This window comes from Aythya marila, assembly GCF_965140915.1.
Source record: "Aythya marila genome assembly, chromosome: 3".
In the NCBI taxonomy this organism is placed as follows: domain Eukaryota; kingdom Metazoa; phylum Chordata; class Aves; order Anseriformes; family Anatidae; genus Aythya; species Aythya marila.
Genome location: NC_139044.1, coordinates 28,740,524 through 28,765,377, shown reverse-complemented (window position 1 = coordinate 28,765,377; position 24,854 = coordinate 28,740,524). Strand labels below are relative to the sequence as shown.

The following is a 24,854-nucleotide window of genomic DNA, read 5'->3' as shown; positions in this document are numbered from 1 at the left end:
CACTTACAGGTTTTCTGGAAGTAAAGAGTTCGTAGCTTTCTTCTTTGTTTCTATACCTACCAAGAGAACATACAAGACCACACATTTCAGAACTCTCCTATGCCAAAATAAAAATAACAGTGCAACGATACTATGTGTCTGAGACCTCTTTGAAAAGTAGCATTACAAGCAAGGTTTGGGTTAGAAATTAGGAGGAATTTCTTTTCAGGAAGAGCAGTCAGGCATTAGAATGGGTTGCCCAGGAAGGTGGTGGAGTCACTGTCCCTGGGAGTGTTTAAGCAAAGGTTGGACGTGGTGCTTAGGGACACGGTTTAGTGGGTGACAGCGGTGGTAGGGGGATGGTTGGACCAGATGATCTTGGAGGTCTCTTTCAACCTTAACTATTCTATGATTACATTAACACCACGTTACTAGAACACTACCCTGACAGGCTCAAATTTATTTTGAGATTCAAGGGAATGTTTGTGTTGGCAATGGTGAGGCTTTAGTATCATTCAGCTACACTGGAAAATCATATCGTAAAAAATAAATCAAGACCACTTTGTGGGGAGTCATGACATGATGTACAGCCTCAGTTTCTTCTTTCAAAGTGACTGCACTGGAACAAAAGTTGCCTTTGTGTCAGCAGAACTGGAGAGACTTCAGCAGCTCCTTGTGCTTTTTAGTGACTTCCCACGATCCCTGTCAAGTGATTTATCATGTCTATGTTTTTTAGCACAAGCAGCCAAAACTATCAATACTATGGACTATACCAAGTGCTTAGGGGACCATTTACTCTGAGAAGTGAATATAAACAATTGCCTCGTGTATCGTTCGCAATTGCTCAACATCTTTGTACAGAACTGCTGACTGCTTTGCCATAGCACCTCTTTGCAATGACATTCAGGATTTAGATTTTTTTTTTTCATGTTCTCAGTCAACTTTATACAGTCAACTTTAAACTTAATCTTCTGTTTTATATCTCTCTAGCTTTAGAAGACATAGTTAAACTTTACTCTGATGACTTTTATAACTCTTCTAATTCTTGATTAGAGCAAGCCTGAAGGTGCAAAGAAGCAACTAAAAACCCGATTCCAACTCCCAGACTGTGACTGCTCAGTGACTCAGGTTTCTGAATAGCTCATCTTAGCAATAATTACATCATTCAGACTTCTGCCTTTTTAATAGCTTCTTTACAAAAAAAATCTTCCCCCTAGGGGTGTTGATTCTGTGAAAGAGGAAAGAATGAAACAGCCTCTGAGGCACCAGTTCCACTCCTAAACCCTCAAGTATGCATGATGAGGGCATTTCCCTGCTATGGGTTTTTTCCATTCTCGTTTTCTTCTCAGGAGGAAGCTGGGGGCCATGTTCTGGTGGCTCTGGAGAAAATGGCTTCTCACGTATAGCCCCTGGCTACTTCACCATTAAACGTGCAGAATTAAACACACACACGACGCCGTGGTATACCCAAAACATTTATTTGCGGGTCTGACATTCACGCGGGCGGGCTTTGCGGAGCAAAAGGAGCGGAGGTGCGGGGCCAGGTCTGCGCCGTGCCCGGGGGGCCATGAGGGGAACCGGCCGCCACCAGGCCCCAGCCCGAGCACGTTGCTACGAGCCGCGGCCAGGAGCCCCTCACGGCGGGGCTTCACCCTCCGGCCATGGCGGCAGCGGGGGCAGCGCCGGGCCCCTCCGCCCGCCCCACAGCCCCTAACGGCCACGGCCGTGGCCGCATGGGGCAGCCGCCACCCCCCCGCCCCGCTACAGGTGCTGCCCGCGCGGCCTACAACCCCCGGCACGCCCCGCGCGCGGCCCCGCGCGGCGCTCTGCGAGGGGCTTGCCGCGGGGCGCGCTGGGTAATGTAGTCCGCGCTGCGAGGCGCGGGAGAAGCGGCGGGCGGGCTGGGGGAACGGGGAGGGCGGCAGGGACGGACAAAAGCCGCCCGCGGCGGCGGCGGCGGCCTCGCTGTTCCCCGGGGGCGCGGGGCGGGCCGGGCCTCCTCCGGCGGGGGAGGGCGGGGAGCGGCGGGGCGGGGGCCGGCGGCGCCTGGATGCGGCAGCGGCACCGCGGCGCGGCCGGGAGGAGGCGGGGGAAGCGGGGCCGCCGCGCGCTGCCGCTGCCGCATGTGCCCGGAGCCCCGCGGCAGCCGCAGCCGGGACCGGGAGCGGAGCCGCAGCCGGAGCCGGAGCCGGAGGGGGCAGCGCGGGCCATGGCGGAGCAGGGAGCCCCGGCGGCCGCCGTGCCCAACGGGGGGAGCGCCGCCCGGCCCCTCGGCAACAAGGTGACGGTGGTGCTGGGCGCGCAGTGGGGCGACGAGGGCAAGGGCAAGGTGGTGGACCTGCTGGCGCAGGACGCCGACATCGTCTGCAGGTGCCAGGTGAGGAGGGGACCGGGGAGGGGACGGGAAGGGAGCGGGGGGGGGACGCGGCCCGGCGGTGCCCCGGGGCCCCTTTGTCTCCCCGAGGCGCCGCGGGCGGCAGGAGCAGCGTGCCCGGGGCGCTGCCGCCGCCCGCCCTTTGTCTGCCTCTATGAAGCCTTCCCGCAGCCCCCCGCCGAAGCAGCGAGTGTGGCCGGCCGCGGGGGCGGCTGTTTGCGGCCGGTCCCCCGGGCAGCAGCGGCCATGTGCCGCGTGTCCTCCTGCCGCTGGCCGCACGGCAGCCGCGCCGCCTGCGGCACGCGGGGCTCGGCCGAGCCTCGCTGTGTGAGCGCGGAGCGGGGCTCGCGGCAGCACCGCCGGGAGCGGCCCCGCTCCGCAGCCGGTGAAGCACGAACTTGGACTTGGGAGACTTTAATTTGGCAGCACAGGGACGCGCCCGCAGGCAGCCGGCTGTGCGAATGAATGGCTTTCCCCTCACGTACCTTGCTGCAGGAGAAACAAAGCGGGACGTGGTGCTGTGGCAGGGCTGCCTGGGGCGAGGGTCAGCGAGCGTGGTGGCTCGGCTTGGCCCCAGAAGATGGAGGCGCCCAGGTGAGTGCCCACACGGCGCCAGGGCGTGCGGGAGGCAGGCTGGCTGCCCTGCAGCGCCGGGGATGCAACTCGTTTCTTACTCCTTCCCGCCCAGCTCAGGCGAATCGAGGAAAGGGCAAAGCTGTGATGTTATCTCAGGCTTGAGGTTCATGGCCAGTCCTGCCATTTCTAACTGCTTGTTGCTGCTGCTGCAAGGAAAGAGAGTTTTTTTCTTTCCACCCTCCTTTCTTCCGTTTCCTGTTGGTGGGCCTCCTGTGCTCTTGGCCTCCTCCCATGTGCTCACTCTTGCACTTGACTGCTTCTACTAAGTTGGTTTAACTCACCAAAATGGCTGGGAACTATTTTTCCAGGTTGGGTTTACTTTCTACTGTTTTAGTAAACAAAACTGAGTTTACTTGGCTCAGAAGAGCCTAATGCAAAGAGGAACCCTGGACAAGGTAAGCACAAAGGACCTTATCTTAGAATGGGAGGGAAAATAAGAATATTCTCTTCCGGTGGCACTGAGCTGTTAAGTTATCTTGCTCTGTGTTGTGCAAGAATACCCCTGGTGGTTTTGTTACCACTGGTAGGCAAGAGTGTGAAAATGACTCTTGTGCTTTTCATATCAGTACAAGTCCATAAAGAAAGATTGCAACTCTGCCTGCCCCTTGGTACTTGTGGCTTTCTGCAGTCCATACTTCTGATTCTTATTTCACTGTTATACTCTGTTCATTCTAAGATGGTTCTTTCTGTTTACCGTGTCACAGGGTTGCTAGAGTACCTGTGGATGAGACCAAATACTTCCCTATGGAAAGTGTGTTAATACAACTATTTCCCTGAAGGACTTGAAAATACACTTGGAAATACATCAATACATTGGAAATACATCCAATATACTTGGAAATACAACTATTTCCCTGAAGTTGTAGCAGAGCTTAAGATGTCTTAGAAAATTGCATGATATTTGCATTGAAATTCTGGGAACTCTGGTGTGGTTTTCCAGTTGTGCCTGGTTCTGTGCAGACACAGCCCATAAAAACAGTCCTGACCAACAACTGACAATTGTTTACTGTTTACTCTTACAACACCTGTAAAGAAAGGCATTGCAAGAAGTTGTACTCTGAAATCAGTGGCTGTACCCTCTTGTCTCCTAACTCTCAGGTGTCCTAATGGCTTCTTCAGTCATTTGTTTGGCTGGCTGACTGTGGCATCTGGAAGAGGTACAAGTAGGCAAACCAGGTCATAAGCTGTATTATGGCTGTACTTCTTCCAGACAGCATCCCCAAACTTATTTTATCTTGGGTTTGGAGGTTGTTGAGAGTACCCTTGTGCTCAGAGAAAGAATATGGGATTTCCTTGTCAGGAGACAGACTTGCATTTATCAAAATTAGTATTGTGGCTTCAGCAACATCTGACCTTGCAGACCAAGCTCAATTTGTGTCCAGCGGCTGCGACGTGTCTACGCGATAGGCATAGTATGTGCTGGTTCTTCCACTGTTATGCTTGAATTGGTCTTAATTTACTTCTAAGAGGTATCTGGTAAAATGATGCTTTTGATAAAGCAAATACATCTGTGAGACTTCTGCACTTAAACTACATTTGGGCTTCAGTGGCTTGCAGAGCAAAGTCTGTTTACCTGGTATCACATAAATCACGGTCCAGACAGTAGAATAGAGCAAGAACGGTTTGAGATTCAGGAGAAGTTGCCAGAAAAACCGTGCTGCTTTTTTTTTTTTTTTATTGACATAGGTTCCTGTCAGTAAGCAGTTAGCCTTTCTGCTCTCAAACCTGGCAATTTCTAAAAGCATACGTTGTATTTTTATCAATTCCACGAGTAATGGAAAGTTAAAGGAAAACATTTCTTGTTCTGATTCCTACATTTCAAAGTGGAACCGAATAAGGGAATTTAATTACTAAAATTTCATTTGTTAATGGATATGGGAATGGCAAATTGATGCAAGCAAATGATTTTAGGTAATCACTTTATCAAAACAAAGATAGTACAAAAATATACTGTATCTCTAATATTAATACTCCTGCCCCATGTACCAGTGTGTATGATACAGCAAAAAAACCCCATGCTGTCTTCACTGCATGGTTCAGTTCTCATTCACCCCTTTCACCAGCAGACTTGTTGGTCGTTGTCTTTTCATAGTACTGGAGGTACCCGATTTATTCGGAGCACATAATTCACACAGGTAAATAGGATTTTGAAGTCTTAAATTATTATAAAGCTATGCTTGTTATGCTAAAGGATCTTATTTTTCTGCTCCTTCAGTCCTGTCATACGCCTTACTACTACTGCAGAACAGAGTTGCAGCTTCTTACCACGTCTCCTCTGCTGATCTCAGTGCTTGCTGCCTGGTAGTTCCCCATCGTTGCTCTGCGTGCTGTGGGGTCACACACTTCTTACCCCCGGACCACTAATGTGCAGTTACTGCAGTGTGTGGATTCTTAATCCTCCCTCCGAGAAGTTTGTGTGGTAATGCCCCTGCTCATCAGTTGATGCACGGCAATTACAATGCAACGGGAGAGAAGTTGTCAGCGGGCAGGTTCTTGGGTTTAAGCGGTTGCCGCTGATCAGTTGACAGCTGCTTAAGGCCTCAGACCTAATGCCTCTGCATCACTTGTCTGCATATATCCATTTCAAAAAAAAAAAAAAAGGAATCTTTGTGTTTTCCATCCACCAAACCCACCTTTTCCTAAAAACTCATCTGAAGAGGTGTTTCAGTCAGGCCGCGCGGGGCCGGGAATAGCAGGATCGATAGCTATCTATAGCAGCTGCTGCTTTTTCAGCTGGTCAGGCGTTCGATACGTGGCGTCCAGCTGAAGCTCTGGGTGTGCCTGTGGACCTTGCAGCGGCCGGCAGCGTGCCAGTGGTGCGTGCTGGTGAGGAGAGAGGTCAGCGGGATGAGCCTGCCGCATGAGTGAGTCACACGCTGCACCGACCCGCTTGGAGCATCCCTGGCAGGTGACCCCTGGTTGTGGCAAGCGCTGAAACCCTGTCAGTTTCACACAGGAGGGCAGCTGAAACCCCATTTCCCCATTCATAAAGCTTGTGCCATTAGCAGGAGATCTTAACAGTACAAGGGAACAAATAGCACCTGGAGCTGCTGGTTGCTTACTGCTCTGTCCCTCTTGCTGTTGTTACATCTCGCTGTTTTCATTTGGTCGGTTCAGATGCGGTGCTCTGTAGCAGCTTAGTGAAATTTCAAATACATGTATTCCCAAAGTCGCTTTTTGTTTCTTGTATCCCTTTTTAACTCTGTTGCTGTGAGATGTAGCAAACTGTTTTTTTTTTTTTTTTTGTGCACTGAAGCAGCATAGCACTGGACTGTGCTTTCAGCATTTTTCTTGTTCCGTATCAGCCTGCCTCACTAGGTCTCTTTTATCTCTTAGGGATAGATTGGCCTTTATTCTGGACTTGAATGAAGATTAGCGTAATAAAATCTGTTCCCTACTTAGCACATGTAAGGCATTGCAACAATATAGGGTTTGGCAAATCAGGTGAAACCAAACTGAAGCTAGTTCTGAAGAACCTTTCCAAAGACCATGCTCCTGTAGCAGTTCCTCAGAGCTGGCTCTGTCAACACAGAGAAACATACAGAGTTTTCTGAGGTGAGTGAAAGAAACCTGGGCTGGACTTCAGTAAAATTAATGTTTTCTTTCAAACAGTTGCCTGTTTTCTTCTAACAAATAAGGCTGTGTGTAGGCTGTCATATTTGCCTCAAACCACACTCTTGATCTTGTTCTGATGCACTAGTTCTTGTACTACACATTCAAAGATTTCTGAAGTCTGGCCAAACTTTCAGGAAGTTGAAAAGTTAAGCATGTAACGTGATGGCTCCTTGAACTAGGTTCAGCTCTTACAAACATGAGTTGATTGGCATAAATACCAACAAAGATAATTGCCAGATGCTGAATGTTGTTTATATTGAAATCCAGGAGTAGGTTATGTACTACAGTTTGATAACCACGCATTCATTTTTTTGGGGAGGGGGTAAAGAGGCAAGAAATTAATCACAAACATCAGAGATGTGAGGCAGTGAATTTGTTATCTGCGCCTTGGTGGAGGTGTGGTTGGCAACCTGAAGCTGAAGCTAGTTTTTTGGCAATATGGTTTGAAATGAGAAGCAAACAGCTTAGTGATTGCCAGTTATGTTATGTGAGGGTATGTAGTGGAGGTTAAGGATGAGACAGCCTCTGATCAGCTTTCTAGAGGTGTTCTCAAGATTCCAAGAAGCTGATTGTGGCAGGAAAAAAAAAAAAAGTATATTGTTAGTAGTGGTAGTATCCTTTCTTTGAATCTATGTTTGGCTTTCCATCTAAGAGTTAAATGAAAGTGTTTACAACCATATGATGCCAAAACAACATTGACTTGCTTCTTGCCCGACTTGGCAGTCACTTGCATTACTAGCTCAAAAACAACAGCGGTTGCCCCAAGGTGAAAATTACTGCTGGAATGTGGTGGTGATAAAAGTCAACTGTTAAAAAAATAAAAAAATAAAAAAATAAGCTTGTGTGTGTACACACCCCTCCAACAGGGAGAGCTCGAGGGGGCGTATGACTTCTTTCTTAATGGAGGCATAAGATAACATCGCTTTAAAGTAGACAACTAATTTATGTTCTAGAGGAGATAACTTGAAAGACTTCTTTGCTCTACCTGGGGGCATCCTATTTTTGGCATTACCATGTCATAAGAAAAGCCACTGATTGTCATCATAGGCTTTTGGGGTCTCTGTAGTGCGTATCGTGGTATTTTAGGGCTGCTTTAAATAATTCTGAGTTTAATGTCGGTACAGAGAGCTATTCACAGTATGATTTTAATAGTAATTTCAGTCTGCTTTTTTAATAAATCTTTTTTCTCTACGTACTTCAGCTGTTAGGTGAAGTTGCAGTAACGTGGGCCAGGCAGTTCTGAGGGTGCTGGTGTTGGTGAGGCATCGAGAACTGCTCTCCTGTCCTCATCTGCTCGTAGCAGGCTGAAGTGCTCTGGTTACTGTACCAATGTCTGGGCTGCTTTGACTTATGAAGATATGTGCTGGAAATTAAATGCGTATTTTGAATTTATATAGATCTAACGTGGGGAAGGACATGCCATTGTTCCTCCATCTCAGTTTTAAAAATGTTATATTTTTTTCTGTATTCCTGCAGCGCGTATTCTCCTTGTGTATACTGAACATGCCGTACACGTAAGCTTAGACTTCCTTGGCTAGTGCACATAGCATAAATTTCCTTTTATCCTTGGTGCTCAACACCAAGGCTTTAAAAATCTTTTTTTTTTTTTTTTTTTTTCTAAGAGAAATCATATTTTGCTTTCAGTTTGTGAACAAGCAACACCGCTTTCCTTTTTGGTTTTGCTGGTTATCTGGGTTGGTACATTAATGTTTCCTGTTAGGCTGCACTTAAAAGAAAAAAGGAAAAAAGTATGTAAAGCTAGAATGAGCCTCTTAATCCTCGGAGTGAGGGTCTTCAGTGAGTGACAGAGTACGTGTGTACATTTTTCCTAGAAGAATCCATGTACTAGGAAAATGGAGTTGCTTTTCATAAGCTGGAAGGACAAGCAGTGAAGTCCTGTGGATGGTTTTCGGGTAAATCAGCGAGATTGGCTGTAAAGCCAGGTGCAAGGGACTTCCCTGAGCAAGCTCATCAGAGGAAAGTTCTACGTCAGGATTTTCCTGTAAGCCTTCAAATATGGCTTTATATCATTTTCAGAGTCGTCTCAGAAAATGTGATTCTGTGCTTCCTCAGTGGCTGGCTTCACCTGGCTTCAGAGGAGCTCTTAAGTTAGCAGACAGAATCATCTAGGTTGGAAGAGACCTCCAAGATCACAGAGTCAACTTCTGACCTAACACTAACCAGTCCTCCACTAACCCATATCCCTAAGCTCTACATCTAAACGTCTTTTAAAGGCCTCCAGGGATGGTGATTCAACCACCTCCCTGGGCAGCCCATTCCAATGCCTCACAACCCTTTTGGTAAAGAAATTCTGCCTAATATCCAACCTAAAAGATGCTCACTGATGGCTGCAGTTGACACCAAATACGTTATATTATTGTTTCCGTTTAATTTTGTTATGTCCTTGGTGAATATTACTATTATTGTTGAAATATATTTATGGAAAGCTAAATAATGACTTCTTAGGAAACACTGTGTTTGTACCTGCATATTTAGCAAACAAGCAACCAAAAGCCAGAAATGAACACCCCAACAAACTGACATTTATTTCAAATTCAGTATTTCTTTAGCTGAGTTTTGGTAGTGGTTGATAAAGCACAGTAAACCTGGAGTCTTAGCTAATGAACTTTCTTGCATTATCTTAATTTAACAAGAAAATAATTGCTGTGTCTAAGAGGAAATCTCTTCAATCCCGACACTAAAGGTCACGATGCAGAGACTGGTGAAGCAGTTGTCAATTAGACTTTCTGAAGGCAGATATAAGTCATTGCTGTTTTGTTAAATTAACTTTGTTAGATTATCTTCTAATAACTCTCTCCCAAATAATCGGTCCTTCTTTGTCGAGTGAATCAGCTCAACATACAAGGAATATCAGTTTAATTCCTTGGGATCTGCTGGCCAGTACAGCAATGCAATTCCAGGGGAAAAAAATGTTGGATATTATTATGAGAGCTCCTTCTCCGTGCTTTGTACGTCTGGAAGCTGTTGTGTGTGGATGGAACATGAGGAGCTGAGGAGCTCTTGCCCTAGAGGAAGGCTCACAGTGAGCAGGCTGTTTTGCTTAGAGATTGTTCGTATGTTCATTTAAGTCTACTGGTTTGGTTCTAGAACATGCCTTTTGAGGTGTCCTGAAAGTTGGTTTTAGCCTTCAGAGTAAGGAAAAATCATGAAGCTGTAGTCAGGTACTTATACAATATTATTCCAAACTCTGTCTAGTTCTTTACCCCAAATATTTTAACTACTAGTTAAGGCATTTAAAAACTGTAGCTAGAATGTATGAGAAAACAAGCCATTTTGCGTAGGCAGGGGGAATGCTGAAATAATTTACCTTAAAATTGCCATAGGTGTCCTAATAGAAATACAGTTCAGTCAGTGTGTTTGAAATGTAGTCCTCTCTGATACTGTTGATTTATCCTCAGTGTATTTTGTAGTGTTGCTATCTTGATCGTGATGCTGCACTGGTACTGCTGTGTGTGTGCTGCTTGTAGCAAGTACTGCCTTCCAGTCCCTAAAAAGTGGTTTTTGGCTGGCGGCAGTCACTTGTTTGATTTACTGAAAACTCAGGTTTGTTTCCAGTAGAATGTCAGCTAGCAGATAACGACCTTTCCCTGCAAAATTAGTATCTCCAGGCATATAACACGAGTGCAAACAGGGTGTTACCTAAGCATGTTTATCAAATGGCTCCCAGATGTACAATGCATGTAGCTGCCTTTGCTATCGTATGCCCCCTCTGTGCACGTGTGACCGATCCTGTTTGGGTTGGCCAGGAGAGAGGTACATTCATAGCAGCGTCTGGCTTGGTGCATAGCACCGACCAGCTTATCGATGTGGAATACCTGGATGCAGATTCGTGGGTGTGGTGCTTACACTGAGAAGGATTTTTAGGCTACTTAATCTTCTTCAGCAGGTTGGAGGCACTCCCTTCTTCCCCCCGCCCCCCCTTTTTTTTTGTTTTGTTTTTGAATCTCTCTGGGCAGTGTACTGCTCTGAAAGTAATACTTCAGAAGAATTGTTTTTTTGTTTTTTGGAGCGAGGTTTCTGGAAGGGAGGTAAATAAGGGGTTTTGGGATCGTGACTGCTGTCATTCCAACTGTACTGGTGTGATAATTTGTCTATTAGTGTGCACCTTTCCATCAGATTCCTGTATACTTAGCTGTTCTCCATGCTGAATAGCTTGGATATTTCAGGATTACCAGCTGGTGGCCAGGGATCAGAAGCTTTTTCAAGCAGGTGATTTAAGCATACTGCGCTAGTGACATTGGAATAATGCCTTTTTAAAAAGCTTACGCAATTAGTTATCTTACAACAACAGGTTTTGCTTAAATATTATAGATTGGATAGTGATCTTAAGCCTAATCTGATGTTCACTATTCCATTTCTACTTAATGACATAAAATACTCTAAAATAATAGCATAATTTAATAGTCATATTATCACAAAAGGGAAAAAAAAAGGCTGCTGGTTCTCAGTAGGATTTTAAGTCGTTCATCCAACGGCATCAAACTAAAAAGACCTCAGACTAAATCCATACACTGAAATGAGTAGGTTGATGCTTGTTCATGACTTTTGCTCTGCATCTCCAAATAAATAGAAACTTCTCTTTTCTGATCCAATTGGCACCCTTTTGAGCTGGATGTACACAGAAGTTTAAAAACCATACTCTTTAAGGAATACTAATAAGGAGCTTTCATAGCTGAGGATGCTTTTGTTTGTTTTGCTTTTGGTTTTTACATTAAAGCTATGATTAAAGAGCTGTTTCTCTGATCCTTATCTTCACGGCTGTGTGAGCTGGTCAAACATGTTGTTGGGGAAAAAAGAGGTGTTCAGTTCACGTTTCTTTCTGAGCAAGCTCGTGTTTCCCCCCCATTCTCAGCACAAAAGATCGGTGTCACCTGGTGGCAGTTCCTGCTGGAACTGCTCACAGAAGTGCTGGCAGCAACTGGAAAACTGCAAACCAGTCCTGAAGCCAGCCTTGGGGAGCAGCGGTGCTACCAGGTATGGACTACAAGGAAAAGTCAAAGATTAAGAAAGGGCAAAACTGTAATGCAAAGTCCGTGCTCATAGCGGTTGAAAAGTTGAGGAAATCCTATTTGAGATGCAATTTAACATTGTAATTTGGTAAAGCTTTGGGCTGCTTGCTGAAAGGGCTGATCCTTTCAGCACCGATGAATCTGTAATAAGAGAAGAGAAGAGCCGTTCCAAACAGTGTGAGTTAAAAGATGTGAGGGGGAAAAATAGGGTAAGGAAAGGAGTAGGGGGAAAAGTAATGTGAGGACAAATGAACTGAATGCTTTTATCTTTTCATTAGCCTTCCTCAAAATACAGTGCTAAGAAGACTGCTGACTTCTGAAAATCAAATTTTGGAAACTTCAGAGTATGCCAAAAATTCGCAGTGCTGTGCATTGATGGAGATAAATAAATAAAGATCTCAGCTTTATTAGGATGTCAGGGAGAAGATCGCTTATATTCTTACCTGAGTAGCCTAGTAGTAACCTAGACAGATATTTCAGTCTCTGTTAGATGTTCCCTCAGTATGTCACACTATTTCTTCTTGATTCTCTATTCTCTGTCATTTTTTTTTTTTTTTTATATATATCCACATCATATTCTTTCTTTACTCTGGCAAAGCCAACCGTGCCTTGGCTGCCTGACCTTCTCCACAGCCTGTGTCCCAGCTTCCAGAGGGGCTCCCAGTGCCACCCTTCTGCAGAATGGGAGGGAAGCATCCCCGTTAAGTTCGATGCTCAGAGTGCTGCTGGTGCCTTACTGTGCCTCCCATGTATAAGAAGTCATTTTTTCCTCTCCTCAGCCCTTTCCTATCGGTAGCTAAAGCCAGGGTTGCCGTGCCCCAGTGGGTGAGTACGCTGGCTGTGGTGCTTCTGCCTGGCTCAGCTGAAGGAACCATGCTGTTGTGCAAGGAGGAAGGGTAAAGGAGCTGCTGCCATGTGCACGTGGTGTGGTCCACACAGAGCAGGAACACCTTCTGGTCTTTCTCTGTCTGTGTCGGCCCAAGGTAGGTGTTCCAGATTTCACGTGACTGGGAGAAAATTCTCCCAGTTTGGGAACTCAGGTTACCGAGTTATGGTAGACAGACACTGTACGCAGTTAATCAGAAAGTATTGCCAACCTCAAGAAGTAACTTCTGTGTCTTTATTTCCCTCTGGCAAGAGCCTTATACAATGTACTGAAATTTATTTGGGCATAAACCGTATAATTTATTTTCACTATTAGTTAAACCCAGTTAGGAGTACTTCATTAATGTTTAAATACTTTAATCAGAGGAGTGTTAGCTTGAATGATCTAACGGATCCCTTTTGGATTAGCATGGTGAGGGAGGAGGAGAGAAATAGGGATGGAAAGGACTGATGCCAGAAGTGACTTCATCAGTTTCTACCTTGAATTAATCCCAGAGGCAATAGTTGTGAAGATGTTGGTGTTACCAGCAGTTTCTGGGTTGGGAGTCAGGGGTAGGGGAACTTCCGCCAAGGAAAATCCTGAACACACCAAACCCAAAACTCAGCAACCCCCCTGCCACTCAAACTCTGAGTTCAAGTGTTTGTAATTAGAAGTGTTTATCACGGCTGTGTGCAATGTGAGCACGGGTGTACTTTACTAGTACTTCACATGGAGTGTAGTGTGAATTATTCTCTTAATATACAATTCCTAACTGTGTAACTGTACACTTGCTCTTCTGTGTTAGGTTAGGGCTTACCTGTAAATCAATGTTTTGAAGACTCAATTAATTGAATGCTGCTTTTGTAGTGTTCTCCTAATACACAGTTTGAAATGAAAAAAAATTTGAAAGAAGTGAAACAGTTTTATGGAATGATGCCCAAAGCAGGGTGTGGACTGACCAGACAGTCCTACCTAGCAATTGTTCTACCAGGCAGCTGATAACAACAGCACTTCTGGGATCAAATCTTTTCATGCTGCGGGCATTATCATAATACAACTGCATTTTGGGACTGAAATTTGAGTATAAGCTGAAAACAAGCATTAGGAAACCTTGAGCATGGCCTAAGAGTGTAGTCAAGTGGTGATTCACCACAGTGCTGAGGTTTTTTGCTTTAGTTTCTACCAAAATCCCTTAAAGCACAGCTGCTAATAACAAAGATGGTAAAGTTTATATAACGTGGGTAACCAGCTTGCTTCTTGATGAAGTATGAGCTGTGCTGTACACGTAGTTCAGGGTTTAAAGGGTAAAATACCATTTTAATTCTGTCAGCCACTATGTCAGGGTATTTTTAAACAAGCACAGAAACAACACACCTCTGTGTATCTTGACGTCATTCGGCAGTGCAAGGGAAAAGTCTGGACACCACCAAAACCCAGCAGCTATGTTCTGATGATTTACAAGCTCTGTGTCTCCCTCCTGAACACCCTACTCGAGCAGGCTGGCCAATGTTTCATTATTTTCTTAAAAGAATAACCTTGGATGACTTGCTTTGTTTATACAACTAATATGTTTCATATGTCGTGAATGCAAAATTTGGCTTTCTGTGGTTAAGTCAGATCACTTTCAGGGAAAGCCATCCGTGTCCAGAAATCTTCACCACTTCAAGGTACTGCTTACCAAATGGGAAAACTCTGTAACATGTTACAAATTCATCTCAACTTTGTGTGAGTTTGTAAGGCATCCTTCTGTTCCCAAAGGAGATGGGACTGGTGTAAGTCCTCAAATAATGCTGAAATAGTAAGAAGTTTCATTGCTGACCTCACTGAGATAACATTTACTCACAGCATGTGTTTATATACTTGCAGAGAGGTTTGAGGGTTAAGAATATTTGTTTTTTGTAGCGTCGGATGAATGGCTTTTTGTATTATTTTCATGCTTTTTGAATGTTGCAGAAGTAGTGAATAGCTTTTGAGTCCGTTGTTTAGAAAAGATCTTCTGTGATAAACTACTGTGAAATATTTCAGGCTTATAATTCCATGGCTTAATATTTCATATTTCTTTCTTCTTTTCATATAACGCCTTTCTTCAGTTTGTCTTGTACTGAAAAAAGGCTTGGAATATTACGTCTTTCCATTGTCTTTTCTTGAACAAAGCATTTTATGTGTAAAATGCCTGTAAATATTCCTGTGGTTACGGCAAACAGGACTGTTTTGTGTGTAACCTTGTCTTGCACAAATGATTTGGTCACAAGAGAGTGTAAGCTTATTTTCAAAAGCACAGCAAATGGGAACAGGGGATATTCGGTAACTATTTTGTAATCTTTGTTAGTTTCATAAGCCTATCCTGACCCTCTTTGAGACTTGGACACAGGCTCCTTTTGTGTTTTGGATGTTATTTCGCAGTTTAATAAATCTCTTAATACTCTCATGCTTCATGGTAATGAAAAAAGGTAGGAACGCTGAGTGCTAGTTGGTACAAGTGGTCTCCTGTAACTTGGAAAAACCACAGTTATCTTAGGTACCTTTAGACTCACTGCTTAACAGCAGACTTCAGATACAAATACCGTGTACCAGCTGAGGAGGTATAGAGTGAACTAGTCAGCTTGGAATGTTTTTCTGTGAAAAACAATCAGCAAAAGACAGAACCATGAATTCAGAACAAGAAGCATGCACGTTGTCAACCCGCAGCATGCATCCTCCCTAATGGCTTCTCATACCCAGTTTAACTGGTTTTAGGTATTGTTTTTCTTTGCTAGGGTTGCAGTTTGACTTTTAATACTTACTTTTTCCTAAATGTAATAGGAAGCAAAAAAAACAGTTGAATGCTTTTAGGAACGTTTGCACATTCTAGAATGTTTATGGGTCTGTCCGATAACTTCTAGAAACATCGTACTCCAAAGCACCTTTATGAACCACGATACCATCCAAAAATCTCTGTGACAATATTCATGTGAAAATTGTCAAGTTTGACAAACCAAGTTGAGCAGATTGCCTGGGTGAGGAAGATTTCATGTAGATCTTTTATCAGCAGCATAATGAAAGCTGTGGAGTTGGAGGTGGAACGAGTTTATTCCCTGTCTGTACTGTGTCTTCATTTGTCTTCCGTATCAAGAACTATTAATACTTTTTTTTTTTCCCTCAGGGAGGCAATAATGCAGGGCATACAGTTGTTGTGGATTCTGTGGAGTATGACTTCCATCTTCTGCCAAGTGGGATCATCAATCCAAAAGTCACGGCATTCATTGGTAAGTGGTCCATCTCTGAAACAAAAATGGACAATAATGTAGTGACAAACTTTGGACATACTAAAATAACAAAGTATGCCTGAGGGCATACAGGATTAAGACACTTTTTCCTCATTCCCAGGGGCTTGAGCTTTGCTTGTAATTCTACTACCTTGTTAATGTTGATTTAACTCAATCATGCATTTTAGATTATGGGTGTTTTATTGTCTTAGGTCGTTTTTGTTCTTATCTGCCGTATCAATGCAAATGGCTATCTACCCAGTGTATCTTCATTGTCCCTTCCCCTTCCATCTCATTTTTTTCTAAGTATTTCTTTTATTCTCACAGTTCCTCCTCTGTTTCAGTCTTCAGCCCTCCTAAATGACTACCAGTGCTTACAGCAACATAAATCTTTCCTTCCTTTTCCACTGGAATGTAAAAGGAATGCTGAATCCAAGAAGATTTATACACTATATAGATCTTGTCAAAAGGTCTTTTCAAGAGACTGCATTAGGTTTGGGGTTGTGGCAGTACTAAGTGATGTCAGGATCTATGATCTATTTGCCTTCTGAAAGGAGGTTTAGATTGTACTATCTGTTGCTCCATACCAACATACTTACCCTCCTTTTGCTCTTGGAATCTAGTCCTACTTTTCCTCAAATTACTTGTATAACCAAACTTCTTAATAATGTTGTATAGCCCTTAAAGTTTCCTTCTAAAGATGCAGGTGAATATAGAAAGTCCTACACAGCATTATAACTGTGTATGTTTGTGTGCTCTTTCACAAATCCGGTTAGTTTCTAGGTTACTTAAAGGCTATGTGACCTATCCATTTCCAGCATGTTTTTGTGATAATTTTTGAGTAAGTGCTCATTGACATTTTGCTAAAGAGCACAGCAACTAAAGTGCATCTGTCAGTAAGTAGTTTGATTCATAAACGATACCCGCTGAATTATTAGGACCAGTTCGTAGTGACTGTGTGCTTTCAGTTAGCATTAACACCATTCCTGATGGGAATTTGTCATTGATTGTGCCTCCTTTCAGCTGCTACGGTGTGACTTGGCAGTGGGGTAGTTTTGGATTAACTGGCCCTGTCTAGTACTTTCTATGGAAACTGGGCCAACAGGCATGGAAATAGATTCCAGCTGACAGAGGGGAGGTTGGGTTGTTAACTACTCCTGGTTTGGGAGGCTGTGGCAGATGATACTACTATTACTCTGTTTTGGTGTCTTACTGTATTACATTTCTTTTAAAAGTTATTGCTGAAAAGCAGTGGAAAAAGAAATGTCCATTTGCCATGTTCTGTGTGCTCGACTCAGGGTCAGGTAGAAAACACTAGATCCTGTAGAAGTACAGCGGGCAGGCGAGAGCTTTTTACAAATCTGTGTCTGTCTCCCATCTATCTCTTGGCCTGTCTATTCTGAAGTTTGCTGTTCTAGCTGCTTTGAAGTCTGACTTGAATTTAAAAACTCTCTTGGTGGTTCAGTTTTATTTAGTAGAAGAAAAAAATCTGTCAGGTTTAGGATTCCACTGAAAAGGTTTATAATTAAAAGAAAAAGGGGGAAAAGTGTTGAGGGGAAGGACAGAAAGGTTAGCGTATTATAATAGATTATTACAATTGATTAGGATTATATGCTGAAAAGTATAACAAATAAGTCTTAAATAGTTTGTATTTTGGTGTTTAGAATGCTTTTATCTGTGAAATTAGGTGATTTGCATATAATTTCAAGTGGCAAGTCCATTCTTGACAATAGTAGGTATTTTGTTATACTGGCTGCTTCAAATCTACTGCGTTTGGCACGACCTTAAGATGGTTCAATACTGTATGTAGAAGTGCTTCTTAAAGCACTCGCTGATACTGGTTAATTGTATGAGCTAACAGTCTTTCTGAGCAATGTGATGGTGTGGTAAATCTCTGCTTCCTGTAGGACAGTGTGCTTGCTTTTGATGGAGCCTTTTCCATATTAATTCTGCTAGTCTGTTAACAACCTGAACTCTGCACATGGAATACACTGTCTATTTACAGATGGAAAGTGCCTGAGGGAGTGCTAACATTTATAACGATGCTAGAAATGTGCTAAGCTTTTAAAAACAATTGGGTGATTAACGTGAAGTGCAAAGAGGGAAGTTAATTTTAGAAATGAGGAAGAGGAAGTTGCATTCTGAACTGTCCCACAATGCTGTAACTGTTTGTCATGATCTAAACTGAAAGTTTATTAAGCTTCTTAAAAAGATTCAATGCAGGTAGTTGAAGATGCATACTTTGAGTGTAAGTCAGTCTTTTAAAGATACGTTACAACTTTCATTCTTAGCAATTTACTGAAAGATTAAAAACTTAAATACATTGCGTACAGAACATGAAGTGTCTTTGAATTTGTTGAAATACTATTTTTCCACGTTCGATGTAATTCATTAAATTTTGTCTGATGATTTTCTTCAGGAAATGGTGTTGTAATTCATTTGCCAGGGCTCTTTGAAGAAGCTGAAAAAAATTTAAAGAAAGGAAAAGGTGAGAAAACTAAGTTTTACTACTCTTAAAGTAGTTTGTGGACACTTCATCAAAAGATTTAGATAGAGAATGTCTCTGCAGAGGTTACATACGATAACTTTTTCCAGAACTGCATTTACCTGCTAGTTCCTGACAGGAGTCTTATCAAAAAAAACTAGGGTCCTGATGGGAAGTATAGATGGGCAAAAAGAATCTCTGTACCGTTTAAGAACAGAACATGTTCTAAATATGAATTATCTGCAGACATACTTTGTTGCTTAAAGCAGTGAGCTTAATAAGTAAAACAACTTTTTAAAGTGTGTTACCAGTTTGTAGACATGCTACCTCTTGCAATCTTGTTTTGACAGCACATGGTAATGCAAACAAGTGCAATAGAAATCCTTTCATTGGTTTCTTGTTGTCATGACAGTGGCTATGCTTGATAGCAGTCCACTGGAAGTGAGGTAAATCAACTAAATTATTCATAAGTAAAAAGCTACTAATTGGCTGCTGAAATTGAAGAACTAGTAGAATCATCAGGAGTTCTTTATCACAATAAGCCTGACTTTCTCAGCTTTAGAGGCTGATGTTAAGTTTTAATAATTCCAATCTACTTTTTTTCTCCAGAATGTGGTTGCTCATCCTTTAAATAGATTGACTGAAGACTAAACATGAAAAGTGTTTTTCCTTTACATATCAAAAGAAAAAAAAATACTATATAAAACATAATTTGAATTATTTTACTTTGTCTTTTAAGGGCTAGAAGGCTGGGAAAAAAGGCTAATAATTTCTGACAGGGCTCATATCGGTAAGTTCCCAGATCTTTATTATTATTTTTTTTTTAACTTTGTGTTCTCTGAACTTTCTGTGGCAGTAAGAGAGTGACTGTTTTAGCCTTTCTGGCCATTTGTTGGTATGTAAATTTCATTGGGCTAAGCCTCTGTATGCTAGGCATTGTATCTGCTTTGGTTTATTAAAAATTCTAGAAAAACTTGTCCATCACTCAGGACCCTCCTAGGTTTGTTTTCCAGTGAGTCCTTAATCCCCCTCTGTAAGTGTACCTTACTCAGGAAAGCAGGCTCAATTTCCAAGCTGAAGGTAAGATGTGAGAAGCAGTCAAAAAGCAGTTCAGAAGTTCACTGAAGGATTCATTTCCCTTTTCGGTGTAAAAGCAGTTTTGCTTTTCTTTCCTGAAATAGAGCAACTTTTCTGGTGTGAAACCATGTGAGTGGGTGTGACTTTCAAATTAATGAGCTCCCTAACAACTAAAATGCCAAGTACTTCAGAAAAGAGACTGTATGGGAAGGGCTCTGTAGGAATTAAGAGAATGGTTTTCCTTCTCTCAGAGGGAGTTCATCAATCAAGGTTTGGTTCCGACTTATGTTCCAGAAAATGCTTCAGTTCAGAGCATGGAGTAGAATGTTGAGAGTCCAAACCACGAAAACAGAACTTCAGTGCTAAAGGCTATATCTCTCCTAGGCCATCTTTATTACTTAATTTCCTCCTTTAAATTAGATATGTGGCATAATGGTTACGTAACTGGATGTATTAGGAAATAGAATTATTGCTGCTGTGGTAGTCATCTCAAGATGCAAACTTTTCAGGTCTTTATCAGATAAAAGCTTATGACATGGGGGAAAAATGCATTTTCTTCTTGTTGTTGTTTGTGTGTTACCACATCTGGAAATCAGGAGTAGCTTAGTCAGTGAACATGTTATTTCAGAATAAATATGCTTTTACTTTGATGTAATTACTCTGCATTTGAAACAGTTGAGTAACTGTTCCTAAGTTACTAAAATCCTTTTGAGAGTAGAATCACTGTAGGTGATTCCAATTATTTGGAAGTTGCTTAGAGAAGCTGTTCTGTAATTATTGCAATGGCAATACTGTGAAATTTTCATGGATAAACAGGTCCTGAGTAAAAAAAAAAAAAAAAAAAAAAAAAAAGGACCAGTTATCGACTGCCACCCATAATTGTTCAACCTGTCAACATAAATGGACTTCCAAAATGCTTCTGTTTAGAAAGTTTTGAGGGCGGTCTGGAGGTCTGTTGCCATTACAAATGCCTTCGCTAAAATGGGTGTTCAGTCTGTGAACTATTAGTCTGTAACAAATGATCAACTAACAATAGGTTCAAGCTGCTGGGGATGATCTAGTCCTTGAATTATGGGAATGTGTGGAAGTAAATACAAAAGTAACTTGGTAAGGAGGATGAGGAAAATTGCTCATACTAGTGAAACATGAACACTTTTAAATCAGTAGGTTTCTTACAAGTTTTCAATCTTATCCTTGTAAAGAGTAGCTTAATTACTTCACTTTGAGGACATAGTGCTGAAGAAAAATAAGTCAGTATCTGTTGAATTGCAAAGTGTTGCCAATGTTCATATTTGCCATGAATCTGTCACGTTTATTTTTTTGCCTTTATGGTGGACAAAGAATCAATGGAAGGAGTATTTTGCATAATCTCTGTTGTTAATAATATGTAATACTTAAAATAAATCAGGGCTTGTGAAAATGACTTCTGTTTTCTTCAGGTAACAATTGCATCCTTTCCATGGGTAACGTTTATGGGAGTTTCTTTTATTTCCAAATGCATTTCCATTGATGCTGTCTTGCTAAAATTAAAATGGTCTAAGAAATCTTCAGAATGAATGAGAATGTTTACTTGAAGTCTCCACCTTAAATTTCAACATTATGACTTCTTACTGTAACCTGTTTTCCAGGATTTCTTTCAACTACATGTTTTCTTTGCTTCTTGTCCATACATTCTTTTGGGACACTAGAAGACTGTAATGTCTTAGTTTTTCTATGGAAGGTGTGTGTACAACTGCTGAACTTGGAAGGGATGGGGGGGCTATCTTGTAAAAGAAGAGAAAAAGCTCTTGTCATTTTATTTCCCTCTCCTGTATGTGCATGTTTTTTCCCAGGTTGATAAACTGGACTAAAATTGATTTGAAAAAATAATTACTGATATGGCCATTTGTTTCATGCGAAATGTCAGTTTATGCAATTTTTTTTTTTTTAGTATTTGATTTCCACCAAGCTGCTGATGGCATCCAAGAACAACAAAGGCAAGAACAAGCAGGAAAGAAGTACGTAGTTTTAATGGATGGCTTAGTACAAGCATGAGTTGCTGTGTTGGATTTCCATTATTGATTGTCATTGAACTTAAAAATGTATTGATTATCCCTGTAAGTCTGTAATGTGGAGTGTTCAGGATCACTTCCAATTTCGTACTCCAGTGGCTAGCAAAATGTTGTATAATGAAAGGGTTTTAGCTTGATAGCTTGCCTTAAGGAAAAGTTCCTGGTTCTTAATTTGCCTTACAAAAAGGGTTCCTGCTTCTTCATGTTTTAATTGTTTACTGAAAGTATCTTTGTATCATGGATGAAAAGTAATTCAGTCTTCCTTACTGAGAAGTCTAAAATGTCTTCATCCATGACAGTAGCCTTTAAGAGTGTCTTTTCTGGGCATATCTTCATCCAGGTTGCTATTGTATGTTAACTTGTCAATTGTTTTTGCATTCAGTCATTTTCACACTTGACTGTGCTGTACCAGCTGTCTTGGTACCTGTTCTCTTAGGAATTAAAAAGAAAACAGGTAGAATGTGTGTACATTTCTAATGAGCCAGTACTGTTTTATCAGCATTATTTTGAGGAATGCTTGGGGAGTGTGAGCTAAAATAGCTCTGTGGCAATAGTTGTGATTGAAAAATGCTATCTGAGCTTCTTGTAGGATGGAACTACTATTTCATTAGTTAACGCTCAAAATTGTAAGGGAAAGCCCAATTAAAAAATTCCTGCTTTCATCTGATCTAAAGAACCCTGCTACACCAGAAAGTTACATTCAAAGCTAAGAAATTTAAGACCCTCTTAAAAGTGCTGTAATTATTCTTTCTGTAGGGATTATTATGATCCTGATGTTCTGCGACGATCATACAGTTCTCAAGCTTGTTAAAACTGCCAGTGGATTAAAAGCATTAATCTATTTACTTCCCCCACTACAGTGACTTAGATAGCCTTAGTATTTAGGAGGAAGTACTACTGAGGATTGGCGAAGCATGAGATGTCAGAAACTGATTATCGAAACCCTCCTGGTAGTGTGAGGGGGGGCGGGGGGAAACGCTTGAAATAGCTTGCTAGTATGTCTAACTGTAGATTTGACTCTGTATTGCATTTTATATTAAACTTGTTCTGTATGTTTAGTATCAAACACTTCAAAGCTGATCGTTACAAATAGTAAGTTAATTTTTAACTGAGTACTTTCACCTGTTCAAATGTAGCTCAAAGCCAATCACAAGTGAGGGTTCTATAGCTTCCCTTGCAGAAAGGTTATAGAAAAAGGTAATCTAATACAGAAGTATATTATGCTTATACAATTGTTCTAACAACCAGAAATACAACCTTTTGACAACTTAATTCTTTTATGAATTGGCATGTCCTAATAAATGGAAGCTAAAGCCTCTTAAAAAAATTATCTGGGAAGAGTATGAATAGGGATGGAGGCTAGAGTCAATTATTTAAGCCACAACCTCCTGGTTTGGTTACATGATACTGTATTACAGGAGGTTGGTTACCATGCTTTCGTTTCAGACTGAGACAAACATACCACACCCTGCCATCAGTCTAACTGGAACATTTGTTTTACCTTTTCCAAGATTATTGTTTTGAATCTACTCCAAACTTGTTATGGTCTGGTTAAAATGACTTAAGTACTGATCATGAACTGTATTTCAGTTCCCTTGCATATCAACTGATGCATTCTAATATGAAGTTTAGATATGACCTTGGGATTAGCCTGTATCTTCTATTTGAAATAGAATCCCTCTTGAATTGAGTTATGGTATGATACTTCCAAGACAATTTAAAGAAATCAAATTTAAGTTTGATATTCTTGCTCTACCAGTATCAGCTGAAAAGACCCATTTAATATTCAACAGTAAGAACTAAAATATATTAAAAAGTACTAGCTCTAGTCCTTGTAATGGTACATGGCAAAGGAGTTACTTTGCAGTCTTTCAGATTATCATTTGATTGATATGAAACTGTTGCTCACATTAAGCTAACCAGCTTTGTTAAATATGGTGTCATGCTTCTGAGCAAGTTCAGGTCTACCTGTACTTGACTGGCTTAAAGTCAGTGCAGGCAAACTGTGTCTTACGATGTCGCTAACTTAAGCTAGAAAGGATTGCTTTAGGTTTTAAGCTATAGGTTCTTCAGGAAGTATTGTTAGGTAAGAGTGAGAACAATAATCTCGGTTTTCAGAATCAGCTACAGGGAAAATCTATTCAACCGTTTTGTATGTACAGTGTTTTGGGCATCAGTGTTACTTAGATACTTGGCAGTATTTGGTTTTCTGGCTCCATTGGAAGCTTTTACTATTAAATGAAATATTTCTCACAAATCTGAAATCCATGCTGGTTGTATTTTTTTCAGCTCTTCATGAAATGTGTTTTTAGGAAGGTGTATGGTTAGTTTCAGTTCATAGTATTGAAGGGTATTGTTTTAGCATTCAGTTTCTTAGGTAGAAAAGTTGGGATTTGTGTTCAAATAAGCAAATAAGATTCATTGAAGTATAAAAAGTTACTGGTCTAAAAACAGACATAAATATATTCATCTTCTACATACTTCTATAAACAGTGATGTTCTGAAACTAAGTTATGTACCAAAAGAAACATGTATTTGAATGTTTAAAGTGAGGTTTGCAATAACGGCATTTCACTTTATGGTAAGAATGTATTAGCTTTAAAGAAAAAAACACCTTAGTTGTATATCAATAGTAACTCCTGTTATTATCTTTTTAAAGTTTGGGAACTACCAAAAAAGGAATTGGTCCAGTATATTCTTCAAAAGCAGCACGAAGCGGCCTCAGGATGTGTGATCTTGTCTCTGATTTTGATGAGTTTTCTGAAAGGTAATTTTTGTCCTTTAATGCAAGTTTTGAGCATAGTTTTCAATATCTGGGTGTGTCCCCATGGAAACAGTTAAAGCTGGTTGCTGTTAATTTTTTTGATTTCTTGGTCTGCTTAAAAATATTTAATTGTAAAGTAATTATAAATACATTATCAGTAGATTGCAAGGTTGGTGGAGGTGAGAGAAAGGAAACAAATAAAACAAACTTTAATGAATTTTTGTCTTCCAGGTTCAAAGTGTTAGCCAATCAGTACAAAGCGATATATCCTACCTTAGAGATAGATATTGAAGGGGAATTGAAAAAGCTCAAGGTAAGCCTGCTTCTGTCTTTTAAATGATGTAATCACTGTTCAGAGCTACTGAAATGTAAATCTCAAGGTGATTGACTGTCATACTTCTGTGAAGAGTGGGAACTTAATAATGGGAAATTGATATGTATCAAGTCTGCTAGCATCCTTAAAAACACCTTTTCCTCTTTATGCAGCATTTAAAAACTTGGTTACAAGAAAACTACTGTAGACTTTAAGAAAAGATCTTACATACAGAGAATTATTTCTGACTTACTGGCTAGAAAAAATAAACAACAAAAGCATCAAGACTATAGTTGGGGAAGGCATATCTTCATTGTAATGTGGAATATGATTTCCTTGTGTTAGAACCTTAAGCACTGAAGTAAATTACTATTCTGTGCGATAAAGCCTTAAGGAAAAAACATTTTTTTGCATGTTGTT

The 24,854-nt window shown here is 41.4% G+C and overlaps 1 protein-coding gene across 2 annotated transcripts in view; it reads left to right on the top strand.

The window, feature by feature from the left end:
- The first annotated feature begins 2,022 nt into the window (after positions 1-2,022).
- The window catches only part of ADSS2 (adenylosuccinate synthase 2), a 37,170-nt gene continuing 14,338 nt past the window's right edge, over positions 2,023-24,854 (top strand). The window contains exons 1-7 of one of the 2 annotated variants that reach the window (XM_082756414.1): positions 2,023-2,356; positions 15,642-15,744; positions 18,164-18,232; positions 18,969-19,019; positions 21,237-21,303; positions 24,017-24,124; positions 24,353-24,434. In XM_082756414.1, coding sequence (XP_082612540.1) covers positions 2,030-2,356; positions 15,642-15,744; positions 18,164-18,232; positions 18,969-19,019; positions 21,237-21,303; positions 24,017-24,124; positions 24,353-24,434 — 807 coding nt within the window. In that variant the 5' untranslated portion in view covers positions 2,023-2,029. The remainder of the gene's footprint in view (positions 2,357-15,641; positions 15,745-18,163; positions 18,233-18,968; positions 19,020-21,236; positions 21,304-24,016; positions 24,125-24,352; positions 24,435-24,854) is intronic. The other variant, XM_082756413.1, reaches the window with a different exon arrangement.